The sequence below is a fragment of the Eschrichtius robustus genome, chromosome 2, assembly GCF_028021215.1.
Source record: "Eschrichtius robustus isolate mEscRob2 chromosome 2, mEscRob2.pri, whole genome shotgun sequence".
Classification (NCBI taxonomy): domain Eukaryota; kingdom Metazoa; phylum Chordata; class Mammalia; order Artiodactyla; family Eschrichtiidae; genus Eschrichtius; species Eschrichtius robustus.
In genome coordinates, this window is record NC_090825.1 from 32,415,309 (window position 1) to 32,432,432 (window position 17,124).

General features: G+C 42.9%; 1 protein-coding gene across 1 annotated transcript in view; it reads right to left on the bottom strand.

Annotated features, from left to right (window-relative positions):
• Positions 1-15,406, bottom strand: part of C9 (complement C9) — a 54,343-nt gene extending 38,937 nt beyond the window's left edge. The window contains exons 1-4 of the mRNA XM_068535270.1: positions 15,299-15,406; positions 1,550-1,655; positions 1,016-1,160; positions 609-756 (exon numbers count right to left, since the gene is read on the bottom strand). Coding sequence (XP_068391371.1) covers positions 609-756; positions 1,016-1,160; positions 1,550-1,655; positions 15,299-15,375 — 476 coding nt within the window. The 5' untranslated portion in view covers positions 15,376-15,406. The remainder of the gene's footprint in view (positions 1-608; positions 757-1,015; positions 1,161-1,549; positions 1,656-15,298) is intronic.
• Positions 15,407-17,124: the final 1,718 nt, after the last annotated feature.

Here is a 17,124-nt window from a genome sequence, read left to right on the forward strand (position 1 = left end):
CAAATGGTCTCTATTCTGTGTAACTCTAAGTTCTAAACTGTCTAAGACGTCTCATCCGAGCTGACCCTGCTGGAATGCCTATAGTTTGTATGGGAAACAAGTGAAACTTCAGTTCTTTGATGAGAACCAGAGTCTCAACACCAGCCCCATCTGGCATCAGAACTGCTTCCTCTGTCCTTTTCCTCTTGGGTAAACTCCAGAACGCTGACACCTCCTGAGAGAGAATTTATACCCAGGTATATATCCAAGAGAAATTCCAACAGAAGACAGGCTTCCTGGTTATTCAAATATTTGAATTGAATTGCCAGACCTACGACTGGCAGTTCAATTTCAAATGTTAACATGTCATTTCAATATTGCTATGGTCTTCCAGAGGTTGATAAACAAGGTTTCTCATCTCTTACTGGACTCGGAAGTAATCACCTATCATCCTGATGGTCTAGTCTATTCTACAGATGCCTACTGAGACCAGGCAGTTTGTCCAAATTATTTTGAGATACTGATTCAGCATTTACTTTCTTTCAAGCTCAAATGTAATTCAAACAGAATACAGACTCATAGGCTACTCTTTGTACCAGCTCAAACCCTCTACCACGTGGGGTACAGACCCGTAGCCTGCTGTCCGTGCCAGCTCCGACTCTTCCACCACTTTGTTGCGGCAGGGAGGACGAGGATCATTTTCACAGTCATCTTCATCTGAAAAGTCTCCACAGTCATTGTCACCATTACACAGAAGTCGCCTCTTTATGCACATGCCTGCAATCAAAATCAGAAAAGACAGAAAGACACTGTGTCTCTCAGGCCAAATTCTCTCTTCTTTTCTTAAGTTATCAAACATACTTTAATGATAGAGGGGAGGGACCACACCTATATTTGAATTATTTGTATAGACTATATAGATGGCCCTTTTTTCAGCCCCTTTCACGCTTGGAAGCATGAGCGTCTGGAAGCACATTTCTTTTCTTTTCGCTCATGAGGGCACATCGATACCCACACTAGGCAACGGGAGAATTACCTGTATGGCATCGAAAGTCATTTTTACAGTCATCCTCAGGGTCTTCGCAGGTCTCCGTGGGCACGCACTGACGTCTATCTCCTACGGCGTCCACGCACTTTTGCCCGTTAAATTGTCCAAAGAGCTCAATGCTCCTTGAGCGGAACTGCCCAGGAACAGCTGGAAATGTTAGCGTTTCTAAGGCCAAAGAGGGATTCTGATCTAAAACTGCATCCACACCACTGCAGCCCTCCAAACCCTGCTGAGTCAAAGGTTTTAAGATGGAAGCCCGATGTCACTTGAAGGAACAACTCACATGGTGGGGTTGGCGGGCTCGTCTATAGAATATGGTTCCTCCCGATACTCATTTAGTCACTGTGCAACCCCCAGGTTTCCCAGAAAGGTTAGTTAGCCTCATCCATTTAGGGATTTCCCTTTCCTTCCAGGTTTGGAACTCAGCTGGGGGCCTCCCTGCCTCATAGGCATTTTCCTGGAGACACTGGCAGTACAGTTTCCACTTGGGGACATCAGTGGGGAATGGCAAAAAATGCTTACCATTTGTTTGAGGCAAGGGTCACATTTGGACCAGCTGCTCCAGGAACTCATCCTGCAGTCTGTGGGCAATGGTGTGCCACAGCTTTTCACGGGCTCCGAGTCATAACTAAGACAATAAAACACATCAGTTTATAATGACCATCATGTGTGCTTCTTTCTAAAAAGTCTTCACAAACCCGTTTAATTTTATTTACTCCTTTCCCCCTTCTGAACCACAGTACTTATCCTTTTATTCCATCTCGCATTTGACACTTGATCACATGCTGTTTTGTACTTTCAACTCAACTTTTTGTTTAATTCTTGTACTGCATTGTAATTTAACCTTCACCCTAACAACAACAACAATAATAATGATGGTGATGAAGAAAACTAGCAAGTCATCCGGCTAAATATAAGACTACTGATTAGTATTATGTTTCCAACTAGTGTACAGATTCATTGAAGCTAGAAGCCTTGTTTCGCTTTGTACCCCCCAGAGAGTCTGGCAAAGCCTCAAGTTGCTGGGTTTTCTTGCAAATTTAAGCCAGCGCACCCAGCCGTTCCTGTGGTAAGCGCCTCATAAATCAAGCTCTCCTGTCCCTACTTTCTGTATGTGCTGAACTTCCCGCTTCACACTCTGTGTCTGGACTTACTCCCCATCTTTCTGAATTTCAATGTATATTTTTTGGCACTTCTAACCTTCCCTCCCACCCCCCGCTGTGCTTTTCTGGCTTTGAACTGTTCTATCTCTCTTGGTTCACCATTTGGATCTCTTCTGGTTGCAGCACCACCTTGGATTACTATCTTATTCAGTGACAGAAAGAAATCCAAAAACAGAAGCCATGGAACAAGAATCTTATCAACTTCCTGCCCCACTTTCCCGAACTGGCACCTATCCTTTTTATAGTGTAGCCTCTTATTTCAGAGGGATGGTAAGGCCAATCCCTCCCTTAAAGCTCTAGATCCCAGCATCTCTTTGAGCTCTTGATAACCGAGATTCTCCTCCACTTAAACCTCTCCCTTACAACCAGCTCCTTTCCATTTGTGATACAATGTGTTCAAGTCTTTGACATTAAACATAAACAAAGGAATGAACAAATAGAATACTCTTCCTGAACTTTGCATTTCCTTCAAGCTATCCCACCTCCCTCCCACCCTTCACAATGACACTCAAAGGAATTGCTATAAACATATTTCTGTTTCTCTGTCTTCCAAAATAAAAACAAGTCTCATCTCCTGCTTTTAGCTACCGCCAAAATTCTCTCATCTTTTTTAGGCCAACTTTCTGGAAAAAGTAGTTTGCACCCTGGTTTCTTGTTCCTTACCTTCCAATTACAGCTCAATCCTCCTAACCCAAGGTCATCGCTCTTGCCAAAGTCGACAATGACTTCAAGTGGCCCGCTCTGTGGTTCCCCTCAGTTCTTATCTTACCAACTGCTTCACAGCTGTCAATACGGTTGACCACTCTTGCTCTTTAAAATAATCTCTTCTCTTGGACTGAATGGTATTAGACCCCTTTTATTGCTTCTTTCCCCTCCATCCTGTTCTCCTACTCTCCTGTTCAGGCTCCTTCTCCTTTGACAGTCTCAGAAATGCTGTTTTTCCTCAAGCTCCTGTCCTTGGATCTCTTTTCTTTTTCTTTCTACACTTTTCCCAGGGCTTTGGTTTCCATGTATATGTTAATGACACCCAGAGATAAGTCTGCAGTCCAGACATCTCTTCTGAATTTTAAGCCCTTGGATATAACTCCCAATTGGACATCTGCACTTAAATGTCTTCATGGCTCATGAATTTAATGTATCCCCAGACAAATCCATTCTTTTTACTCTTCTCTCAAGGCTTCTCCTCCTGTATTTATTGTCTTGGTAAACAGTGTCTCCATTTATGCAGTCACCCTAACCAGACTAGGGTGGTACTTGTCTTATCGAAGCTCATCCCCCATATCAAATCAACCACTAAAACCTATTCTTTACAGTCATAAATGACTCTCAAATCCTTCCACCCTTCATCTCTTCCAGACATGTCTCTGGTCTACACTAACATTTCATCTCTCTTAGATGACAGTCATTTTTTTTTAATCCTGTTTCCCTAAATCACCCAGAGCGATCTTTTAAAAATGCAAAGCTTATCATTCATTCCCCTACTGAAAATCTTCAGTAGCTTCTCTCTGTTCTGAGGATAAAGTCCAAATTTTCTAACATGATATGGTAGGCAGAGTAATGACCCTCCAAATCATCTGTGTCTTAATCCCCAGAATCTGTGAATATGTTACTTTACATGGCAAAAGAGACTCTGAGCATGTGATTAAGAGGAAATTATTCTGTATTTTACCTGGATGAGCCCATTTCAAATATACGAGCTCTTAAAAGCAGAAGAGTGGTTCAGAGAGATGTGCAGACAGAAGTGGCAGGAGAAATTCAAAGCATGGAAAGGGATTCCATCCACTGTCGCTGACTGTGTAGATAGAAGGAGTTTCACCAAGGAATGCAGGCAGCCTCTAGAAGCTGGAAGAGGCAAGGAAATAGATTCTCCCCTAGAGCCTCCAGAAAGGACTGTAGCCCTGTCGGAGCCTTGATTTTAGGCCAATGAGACCCATTTCAGATGCCTGACCTATACAACTGTAAGATAATAAATCTGTGTTGTTTAAGCCACTAATATGTGGTAATTCATTATAGTTGTTACAGGAAACTAACACACATGGTCTAGAGCGCTCTACATGGCCCATCTTCTTCCTAATTCTTCACCTTCACTATTCCCCCAGCCACGCTGAACTTGAAATGCCCAAGATAAGCTACATTTTCTCACAGCCTCAGACCTTTAAACCTACTGTTTCTTATTCACCACACTGATCTCATCTTCAACATATATTTTTTTTCCAGAAAACCTTCCCTAACCCCTCATGTAATTTACTTTTCTATGTATATATTCTTATAACGTCTTGTTCCTCCCTATATCATAAGTGCCTTTGCAATGACATGTTTAATTTAATTTATTTATTCACTCATCAAATATTTATTGTCTATTATTTGCTAGGCTTTGAGGATACAATGGTATGCAAAACAACAAAACAAAATGACAGAAACCGTGATCCCCAAACTAACAGAGCTTATGTTCTAGATAAAAATATCAGTGAGTTAAGGAAATTTTCAGTCTTGCTCAGCTTACATATCAAGTGTCTGGAACATAGTAGGTGCTCAGTAAATGCTTTATGAATGAATAAATGAAAAACGAAGTGCATGAAGAGGAAGAAAGTTCTTGATCGTGTGGTCTAGGACAGACCTAGGTCTGTATTTCTCTAGGTTATCATCCTCTGGTGGACCACTCATATCAGATTTTTGCAAGACTTGCTTGTCATTAGGCAACCCTAATGACTGGAGATACCATTTCTGTTAAAAACGTATTAGGCAAGCTGCCAAAACTCCTTGAAGAAACTGATTTCATGGAGGTTTGAATATTAGTATCTATCTGAAACCACATGGTTGAGAAATTTGTTGCTAGAACTTTTCCATCAGACTAAATCCTCATCTGGAACTGACCGGCCTCATCAAGAGGCAATGGCAGATGCACTTTTATGACCTATAGCAGCAGGTCTCACTACTGATTGCATATCATAATCCTCAGAGAGTAAAAACAGGAACTGTAAAATTGTGATTCCCCATTCCACACGAATTAAATCAAGCTTTCTGAGGATGGGCTTCAGGCAACAGTGTTTTTAAAAGGTGATTCTTGTGTTCACACAATGTTGAGGAGAACTTCTTGGCACCATCTGGTGGGTATCCATGAAATCTGAAGGGGTGGAATTCAAGTATGGGGGTGCCCATTTCATCACATAACCCAAGCTTGAGGTCGCCACTGACCTGAGTCACTGAGCTACTTTACCATTGGTTTTAGGAATTACTCTAGGCTTTGCCTATTAGTGTCCCTATGGATCTTTGCAATCTGTGGATCTAGTTTTTCCAGTATTAGTTAGGCCTGCTGCCGTCAACTGGATTATCTGTTCCTGTCTATCCTTTTTGTATTTATCACTTACTTAGAAGCTCATGTTAGCATTTTGTTTCAGCATCTCCCCCAAAGAGATTGGTTCTAGAAACCACACCCTAAATAGACCTGTGGTATGACACCTTAATCTTTCTCACCTGCCATTGAGACCAGCTTCAATGACTAACTAGTTCAGAGAGTACAGTACAGACTGGGGGATCATGTATGGAAGGGAAAACTCACTGCAAATACCGCAGAGTGAGTTGCACTCCTTTGGTGGGCAAGCCTAGAGCCCAGCCAGTGAAGGAGGCCGATCAGAAAGGCTGTTCATCTGTCTCACACATCAGTGACCAGGACCCTGCTCCAATGATACTGGCATTGCCTGTAGATGCTTCTCTAACATCCGTCACATTAATAATAGCCCCATATTAACAATGTGCACACGAATTCCCTTCCTTCTAACTTCAGGACTCCTTTTTTTTTTTTTTACATATTTGACTCACACCTTGGACGTAGAATAGAGCACCAGAACTTCGCCTTTGATCTTTTATTGCCCTCCTAGACTGTGATTTAGATTCATTTCCTGAATGATCCAACTTGGCCCTGTGGGAAGGTCTGCACAGATCCCACCCTTGCCCTCAGAGCGGGACTTACACCCCACTAGATATCAGGCTCAGTGTATTTTTTCATTTGCTAGGACTGCCATAACAAGGTATCACAGACTTAAACAACAGAAATTTATTTTCTCACAATTCTGAAGGCTAGAAGTCTGAGATCAAGGTGTCTGTGGGGTTGGTCCCTTCTGAGGCCTCTCTTCTTGACTTGCAGATGACAATCTTCTTCCTGTGTCTTCATTTGGTCTTTCCTCAGTACATGTCTGTGTTCAAAGTTACTCTTCTTTCAAAGACACCAGTTGTATTGGATTAGGGCCTGCCCTAATGACCCCCAATACAGTCACATTCTGAAGTCTGGGGGTTGGAATTTCAACATTTAAATTTTGGAGGGACACAATTCAGCCCATAACACTCATCAAAGGTTTTCGATTAAGCAATACCTATGTTTTCTACTAGTTTTACTAGATAATTTCCAAAGCTCGTTTTCTCATTAAACCTTTATTCTACCACTGAGGGTAAATTTTGTAGGTGTTATACTTTATAGGTGGGAAACTAAAAACAGAGAATTATGCTAATTATTCAAAGTTAGACAGTTAGTAGCAAAATTGGATTTAGAATCTATGTCTCTCCACTCCTAGTTCACTGCAATTTTGCTCTCTCTCCTGTGCTGCCTTTCCCCTCCCAACCAACTCAAATCCTCTTTGAAATAATCTAAAGGGTCATGGTTTATTCAATAATTGCTGGATGTAATAGTCTGATGATTTGTAGACATTTGGAGACACATTAAGTTAATAAGAATATATTTAAAATACAGCAGAATATATTTTTAAAGAATGTATTTATATTTTTATTTAAGAATACATTTTTAAAATATAGCAGCTCCAGGTAAAGCACAACAATTGGACCACCTGGTTCTTGCCTGGATATATTTTTGAAGCTTACACCTAAATGTTGTCAAATTAGGCAAAAATAAATTGAAAATTGTAGGAACACCTGGATGTTTTGCCTTCATTGCACCAGGTACCTGGATATTTAGAGGCAAAATAAAGGCAGGACTTGAGGGAATTATTAAGAGGAAATAACAGATTATGCAAGGGGAATATGTTATTGAAATGAATGCATTGTATAAATATTAAGAAAGAGGATGAGTGATCTTGGATAGCGCCTCCTGAGCCCAGTACCCCCTCCCCAGGCCCTTTGACTCACTAGACAGACAATCTTTTGTAGCTCAAAGACTGTGCATGTACAATGCTTACCACCTGCCTTTCACCCTGCTGAGCTATTAGGCTGAGCGGAAAAGTATTTGTAAAGCACTTTCTGGATTCGTAGATGAAATGTGTTTATCAAGTAAAGCCTATTTCCAAGTGTTTCAATCTCAGCTTGAAAGTCATTTCCTAGATCAAAGTGATGTACATCAACATGGCAGGAGGTCTAACTCCAGGCCAGAAATGCGCTGAATGAAGAGCCATTGATGTACACCTGGTCCCATCTCCCTGCCATGAAGAGAGGTTTCCAACTTTAGAAAAAGAAAACCTCAGGAGCAGTTCACACTCCAGGACACTTTGTGGTGGGCCCAGGCAGGAAAACACCTGCTGTAGGAAGGAATCTTTTTGTCAGTAAATAAGACAATGTGGCTCCTTTGAGTGGAGAAATGTAAGCTAATTAGGACTGCATCCTTAACCCATGGATCTGCCAGTTTGTTTAGTTCCTGCAATTCATCAAGGTGAAGAGATAATATAACAGCAGTGGCCAACACTCTAAAATTTCAGGACTTTTCTGGTTTCCCAAGTCTTAGTCAAGAGCTTCTCTCATGTGCTTCCAATGAGCCAACATTCAGTAACATTTGTGGAGGGTCTGCTCTATGTCACAAAGTGTTCTGGTAACTGCGGCCACGAGACAACATCCTGACCGTCACGGAGCCTGCGTTCCAGTGGGTGAGATACAGTAAAAGAGTATACTAGAGAATACAACATGCAGTATCAGTTAAGACATGTGAGCTGTGAAGGAAAATAAACCAGGGTAAGAGGACAAAAAGTGCCATAGGGCTGTGCTGGAGCCCCACAGGGCTGGGGGTTTCTTACAGAGCGTGGTGAGAGGACCCTCTCAGAGCAGGCGTGGTGCTTTACAAACGTGTTCACAAATTCTTTGAAATTAGGCTCATCAAAGATGGGGTCTATGCGTCCCCCTTTTGAAGCTGGTAGGGTCTTTGTTAATGCTTTTGAGGAGTAGAATGCAGTGGGAGAGAGCCTGCATGCCTTTAAAGGCTGGGTTAGAGAAGACCATGCTGGTTTATCTAAAGACACTTGCTCTGGGAGCTTTCACCACTACGTATGAAGCTAGCTACCCTGAGCCCACCGTGTGGAGAGCGTGCACACACACACACACACACACACCCCCACACACACACCCACACACACACCACACACACACACCACACACACCACACACACACACACACCACACACACACACACACACACACGCCACACACCACACACACACACCACACACACGCACGCACACACACACCACACACACAGACACACACACCACACACACACAGACACACACACACCACACACACGCAAGCACGCACACACACACACCACACACACACACACCACACACACACCACACACACACACACCACACACATGCACGCACACACGCACACGCACACACACCACACACACACCACACACACGCACGCGCACACGCACACCACACACACGCACGCGCACACGTGCACGCACACACACGCACACACACAGCACACGCACACACAGCACACACACACACCACACGCACACACACACCACACACACACACCACACACACACCACACACACCACACACACACACACCACACACACACACACCACACACACCACACACACACCACACACACACACACACCACATACACCACACACACACACCCACACACCCACACACACCACACACCACACACACACACACACACACAAACCACACACCACACACACACCACACACACACACCACACACACCACACACACACACACCACACACACACCACACACACACACACCACACACACACACACCACACACACCACACACACACACCACACACACACACCACACACACCCACACACACCACACACACACCACACACACACACCACACACACCACACACACACACCACACACACACACACACACACACACACGAGAGATTCCTAGGGAGACTCAATTGCTCTAGTCCCCCAGCTGTTTGGGTCTTCCCAGCCCAGGTGACAGACATGAGTGAAGAAGTTGTCACGATGACCTCAGCCACAGCCACCATCTGCCTGCATCCATGTGAGAGACCCATGACAACTGCCCAACTGAGCCCAGCCAACCCCCGGCTTCAAGAACCAAAGAAATAATTGGTCTTATTTTAAGCTACTGTTTTGTAATGATTTGTTACACAGTAAAAAATGACCAGAACAGGGAGGTGCTGTTTGATTAGGTACCTGAATGAAATCAGAGAGAAGCTATGCGAGGGTCTGGGAGAAGAGTGTTGTAAGCTAGGGAAAAGTAAGTAAGTGCAAAGGCCCTGAGGTGGCATGTTGGAGGCACAGCAAACAGAGCAGAGTGACCACAAAAGAGAGTGAGGTGCATCTGGAGGAACAGGCAGGAGCAGCTCATGCCTTGTGGGCTGCGGTGAGGAAGTTGGATTTGATTCGGAGCTTGATGGGACTCCTTAGAGGAACATGAGAGCAACAGTAACGCTCAGATTTACATTTTCCAAAGCTTTCCCTGGTTTTTGGGTGGAGAATTGACTATTGGGGAATGGACAAGAGTGGATGCAGGGCAGAAAGGATAGTGATTTGGGCTAAAATGGTCACAGTGGAGACAGGGAGAAGTGCGTAGATTTGGGACATATTTTCGAGGTAAGGTCAACAGGACCTGCAGTTACATTGCATGGGGCAATGACACGAATAGAGGAATCAAGTATGGTTCCCAGGTTTTTACGTAACTTGATGGGTAGTAGTGCAGGTTGGATGAGGATGGGCAGAGAAATCAATAGGTATGTTCTGGACATGTTAAGTTCTGGATGCTTGTTACATTTTCAAGAAGAGATGTTGACTAAGTAATTGGACACTGGGCTCAGGAAAGAGATCAGTGTCATAGATATAAATTTGAGAGATGTCAGAATATAAGCGATATTTCACCCCATGAGGCTGGAAGTGAGTGGGTGTGTTGAGTAGGTCTGAGGACTGAGCCAAAATTTAAAGGAAATGTTACAACATGTTTGCAAGCTGATGGGAATGATTTGGTACAAAGGGAGATACTGATAATGTGGGGGAGGGGGCAGAATTAAAAGAGCAAAGTCCTTGATGAGGCTGGAGCGGATGAAGCCAGTGCACAAGTGAGTGGCCAGGCTCAGGGGAGCGTGGTGCCCTTAGCATCACAGGCCTCACTCAGAGAACTTGGTTGAATTGCAATTGCCATTTACTTGTTGATGTTCCCCACTAGTCTGCAAGCTCACTGAGGGCAGAGACCCTTGGTAATAACATGCTCTGTAACAGCTCCCAAAGCAATGTCCAGCCCACGTTGCAAACAAGAAATATTTCCTGTATTAAATGGGTGAATAAAAAAAGACCATACTTGGCCAATAATAATTCATAAACAAATATCTGTTAACTTATATTAAATATAAGTTAAATATAAGTTAAAAACACAGATGGATACAACCAAAGAAGGAGAAAAAAAGCTGACATTTTGGATATTTTCAATTCTGGTTTTTTTTTTGTTTTTTTTTTTGGCCACACCGTGTGGCTTGTGGGATCTTATAGTTTCCCAACCAGGGATCAAACCCCATGCCCTCTGCAGTGAAAGCATGGAGTCCTAACCATTGGACTGCCAGGGAATTCCCTGGACATTTTCAATTTAATAGTTTTTCCCAACTTTAATGAGTGTTTGGGTATTTTTCCTGATTGTTAAGTTTGATTAAAATAAATTGAATGATAATTTCTAGCATTTCTGAGTGCTTAGTTTATGTCAGGATCTCTTCTAAACTTTTATATTCATTATCTCATTTAACTTTTTACATCAGCGCTATGAGATGTCTTCTACTAGTATTATCATTCTTGAAAGATGAGAAACTAAGCCACAGAAATGGTGAGTAATTTTTCTCGGGTTACACAGCAGCTATTTGGTGGCAGAGCTGGGATTCAAACCCAGACATTCTCTCTCCAGAGGTGACCTACTCAGCTACTCTCCGGATTTCTAACTCCCAGTCTAGAATTCCTTAACTATTAGAAAGATGAAGAATAAAATAAATATGACAACTATAAACACCCACATTATGTAGCCAAAAGATGAATGACAAACTGGGAAAGACATTTGTAATTCATACCAGAGAAAAAGGACTAATATACTAAGTCATCATAGAAATCTCTAAGTGAAAGACAAGAGACTCAATAGGAAAATGGGCAAAGAATATGGATAGGTCACCGCCCCCAAAATACATATAGCCTTTAAACATATGACAAGATGTGTAACCTAAGTAAGAGAAAGGCAAACTAGAACTATTCAAAGATACCATTTTTCACCTATGAGATTGGCAAATATCAAGCTGTTGGCCTAGAGCTCCCATCGGCAAAGCTTTGGAGAAACAAGCACTTTTACACTCTGCTGGCAAAAGTGTAAAATAATACCCACCCGCGGGACTGTGGGGCAATTTCCGCAAAAGCTTGAAACCGATACCTTTTGATCCAGTTATATCATTTCTCGGAATTAATCTTCAGGTACAATTATCCATTTGCAAAATGATATGTGAATAAGGATATTCATTGCAACATGGCTTATAATACAAAACTGGAAACAACCCAAATGTTCGTTAATAAAAGAGGTTATCTGAACTGTATATCCAGACAATGGAAAATTAATCATTTGTGAAGAGAAGGAGGAAGTTCCTTTTCTACTGATACAGAAAGGTCTCAAGGATATATTGCAAAGTAAAAAGAGGAAAAGCAAAGTACAAGATAGTATATATGATATGATACCTTTTATGAAAGAAAGGGGAAGAGTAAGATTATAGTTAGCTCCATGCTTTAATCCACATAAAGACATACTGGAAAGACACAGGAAATTAATAAAGGTGATTCCCTGTGGGGAAAGGGTGAGGTGGGAGACGGGGAGTGATCTAAGTACTTTACATATAACACTAATCTCATGAAAAGCTAGGAGTAGGGAAATCAAGACTTCTCAGTGTATACTTGTTATATTTTTTGACCCTTGAACCAGGTAAATATTTTGTTATTTACAAATGAAAAGGAAGAAACTAAAGATAGCTATACTCACAGCACACTCACAGCTTGCCTGTCACTGTGCTAAGCACATTGCATTTATTATCTCGGGATTTCACAGCAGGTCACATTTTTATTCCTATTGTGCAGGTGCTAGGAACAGGTTTAGAGAAGTTAAGGAATTTGCTTAGGGTCACGCAGCTAGTAAATTGTGGACCTCAAACTCAAACCCAACTGCCTGGCTCTGGAACCTATATTATGAGCTGTTACTCTACTTGTACAGGGTTTGTTTTTGTTTTTGTTTTTTCACATTTCTATTCTACCTTGAGAGACATAAGAGATGATGTCCCCTCATGACCTAGTCTCATGGGCATGCTTGTGTTTGCAAACAAGTGATTGTTGGAAATCCCCAATTGTTCAGCAGTTGCAATAGCTCACTGTAGCAATGGCTTAAGATACAATGTCTGCGGCCATGTGCTCTCCCCTGAAGGCTAGCTGTAATTCCATCCCCTCCTCTCCTAAACCAGAAAGCATATCAAAGTAAAAGGAATAGCAAGGTTATTATTTTAAGGAATACTTCACATTTATTGAGTTCTTACAGCGTGCCAGGCACAGATGTTGTAAGTATATAACATGTATAAAGATTTAATGTTCACGTAGAACCTTATTAGGTAGGGACTATCGTTGTCACTGTTATGGGCTGAATTGTGTTCTCTCAAAAAGATATGTTGATGTTCTACACCCTGTACCTCAGTATGTGACTTTATTTGGAAAGAGGGTCTTTACAGAGGTCATCAAGTTACAATGAGCTCATTACGATGGACCCTAATCCAGTATGACTGGTGTCCTTCTGAAAAGGGGAAATCTGGAGCCAGACAGACATGCACAGACAGAAGAGGATGTGAGGATGGCCAAGTGATAACAGAGGCAGAGATCAGAATGATGTAGCTGCAAGCCTAGGAATGTGAAAGATTGCTGGCCACCACCAGAAACTAGGAAGGATCCCCCCCAGAATTTCAGAGCATGCATGGCCCTGCTGACTCCTTGGTTTCAGACTTGTAGCCTCCAGAACTGTGAGACAATAAATTTCCGTTCTTTGAAGATACCCAGTTTGTGGTACTAGGAAATGAATACAATCACCATCTTACAGATGAAGGAACCAAGGTACAGAGATGTTGAGTAACAGTTCGTAGAGGTTGCCCAGATTTATACAGTTGGTAAGTAAGTATTGGCACTTCAACCTGAGCTTGGGAAGGCTGGTTCCAGAGGAATGCTTCATTCTGATCAAATCTGTATCTTAAAATCATTTGCAAACCTCAGTTCTTTGGCTGAACTGTGTGTCTCGCTTCATGGCTGGTCTGAACACTCTGTTTGACCTCAACCCTGTATCAAAGGGCAGAGCACAGAGTGTTTGGAGCGGGGCAACCCTACCAAACTCCCGAGGGCATGGCAGTGAGAGTGATTGCAACCAAATCCCAGCCAGAGGTGCAGCTGCTCAGAGCTGGGGGGCAGCCAAGGGGGCTTTCTGGTCCTCCCTGAAACAGATGAGTGTGGCCAGGACCCAGGGGGTCCAAACTTCAAAGCAGCGGAAGCCTTCCTCATGGCCTCTCATTTTTTGGTCAGCAGGAGTCACAATCCAGGAATGTGGGTTGTTTAAATTACTTTTTTAACTTAAGAAAGGGTCAGGGTAAGTACAAGAGGGCTAAAGCGACTTTCAGTAACTGCCTTCCCAAATCCCCTTTGTACCCGATGCCCAGTAAATGCAAATATTTTCTGAATAGAACAATGTTTCTTAAATAACGTGGGAAGAGGAAGTGATGGGATGAAGGAAAGCCTGGCGGAGCACTTCACCCAAGCCCGGGCTGGTCCGTAGAGCGTCTCTGTGTGCCCCCTCCTAGAAGATGCAACCCTGTGAGCAAACCACGTGCCTGGTGGGGTCCAGGCGGAATGGCAGCCTCCACTGCAGCCGGGAGGCTGGCAAAAATGTGCTTGAGATGGACGTTAGCGTCCAAAACAGAATTTGGTGAAACCGAGAGTCAAATAACCAAAGGGAAACTGGATACAGGTCACAGTCACATCAGGCAGAGGGGCAGTGTTTGGGTAGATAATTTCCCCCAGCTATATTGTCAAAGCCCGGAATATTTTAATGCCATCACCAGATGAGATCATGCTGTATCAGATGACACAGGACTGTGTGTTCTCCAGCCACTCTGGGTACAGTGTAGACAGTCAGTAATCACATCTTTTCTGGTTGGTTTATTTCCTGGATGGGCTTGGTGTGGGCTTCATGTTCCCAATTAGGATCAGAGCATAAGAAGAGAAAGTGTCTTTCCTGGAAGCCTGGCCAACAGGTCTGCACCATGGTGATTCTTCTCGAATGGAAGAAAATACCACCCTAAACCTAAGGACAAAATGTGTGCCTCTGGATACAACTTGGGATGTCACGGAGGAGAAGCAAAATGCTTAACCTTTGCCTGATGTGGGGCAAAAGGAGGATGTAGCCAATAGTTAAGAGTGTTAGACACTGAGGCAGAGTGAGGGAAAGATTTATTGCCTTAAATTTAAACTTCTCAGACCTTAGATACTGATATACCCAGGTTTATTATACTCTAGTAAAAACCAACTTTGTTTCCTAAGTCCAGTATTTGAAGACTATCTCAGCCTTCACACTTGAATACCTTGTTTAAAAGGAATCCCTGGAAACAGCAGCAGGTATCCTCAGAAGACTCTGAAAGACACCCTCAGGCTTTTTCTCACCCTTTTTCAAAGTTTAAATTCTGGGGCTCTATGTCTCGATGTGCGTGAAAATGTTTTACCTGCTTTGCTGCTCTGCTACTAAAGCAGACTCTGAAATATCGAAGCCTACAGGGGAATTCCAGAGACGAAGGGAAAAGCGACTCACCTGCGAGTGGGCCCCGCTCTCAGGAGACTTATTTCTAAAATGCAGATTGCAAAGGCGAACCTCCGGCTGGTAGACATCTGCTCTAGCTAGGCAGCTCCGAGTGGAATGGCCAGATGGTTCCTGGAAGACATTTATTTGCAAAGGACTGGGGAACAATTATTGTTTGTTTTTGCTTAGGACTTTTGTCAGATTGGGCTTCCTGAGTGCCAAAGTCCAATCAGAGGAGAGTCATTTCATAATTTGGGCTTACTGTTTTGGCCAAGAATATACTTAACAATTGTATATTCAGGCAAGGGGCCTGTGAATGCTAAACGGCTGAGATTAGCAGCAGTGCTGTGTTGAAAAAAAAAAAACAAGCAAACAGAAAACTCCAGTGGTTTTCATTTTGGGAGACTCTGGAAGGGATGATAAGGGACTGTGTAATTTGGGGAAATAAAGGTCTGTGGATGATTCCCATAGAGGCAGAAACTCAAAATTAGTAAAAGAATTGCACTGACCAGAAATGGAGACACAGACGTAGATGTTCCAATCTGAGGGAGAGCTGTGTGGGTGATTTCCACACGGGCAAAGTGTAAAATGCATTTACAGACCTGGCTTTCTTTAACAGGTATAGTGGGTCATTTTGAAGAATCCAGGTACCCTCCCTAAGGCCTTTCCAATATCTTCCAGAAGGATATGGTCTCTTTATCTCAGAAACACACCTGTCAGCAAGATAGAGTCTGAGATGGAATAACTTGCTCTAACCCACTGGAAAGAATTTTTTCCCCCTCACTTTTATGTTCTTCAGGACTTGTGGAAAGGGCAGGATATTTTGGAATTACCGGAGAATGGGGACATCACAGCGGCTTTTAAAACACTGGTTGCACAATAGAGTGACTTGGGGACCTGTGAAAAACACTGGTGCCTGCCCACTCCCACCTGATACTAATTATTGATCTGGGATGGGGCCCTGCATCAGTATTTTTTAAAGCTTGCTGGGTCATTCGAATGTGTGGTCAGGGTCGAGAATTCAAATGACTACCTCGAGAAAAAACACATGAAATGCGGTATGTTATTGGTTTTTAAAAATTTGCTGACACTTAAGGGGACTTCATAAGTAGTCATTAAGCAAAAATAGGCAATTTTCAACCATTAGCACAGCAACACAGAGGGTAGGGTTGAGGAGATAACAGATATAGAGCTAGTTTTTCCAGTACTGCCTACCTTTTGATCTTTTCCATGGTCTTACCTAGAGTAAAATTACCTAGTCTTATCACCCTTTCTTGCCCCCTCTTTTCTTTTTCTTTTTTTATGCAGGGCTAGAGCTCTCTAGTGGGACTAATTTCATCAGTTCCTGAGTCTGCTGTGTAGACAATTTTCATGGTCGACATGTAGGTCATGCAGAGTTGCCAAGTAATAAGGTGATTCGAATGTGTGCGGCGACACTTCTAACTACATTGATGAATAAATCTATGCCACAAGACACTTCTTGGGAATCTTTGCAAATGACAAGTGGGCTGTATCCAGATACGGTAGGAATCTGTCAGATATAATGGAAGAATGCTGAACCCCCTCTCCTACATGGCCTCTCTGAACCCTGCCAGGATATGTATGGAAAGAAGGACTTGGAAGCAGGCAGGGTGCAATGATGCTTTATGCTAATTAGACTTAACGCTAATTGATTAGACTTCGTGATAATTGACTTCACAATTAGATGTGACTGGAGATTGAAAAATCACCTGTCTCCTTGGAGACTGACTCACTGGAGGCGAGGAATGGAGTATAGGGGGGTTTCTTAGCTGGTTTGAATGTTGAATTGCTCTGTAGAAGTTATATTTATTTTTTTC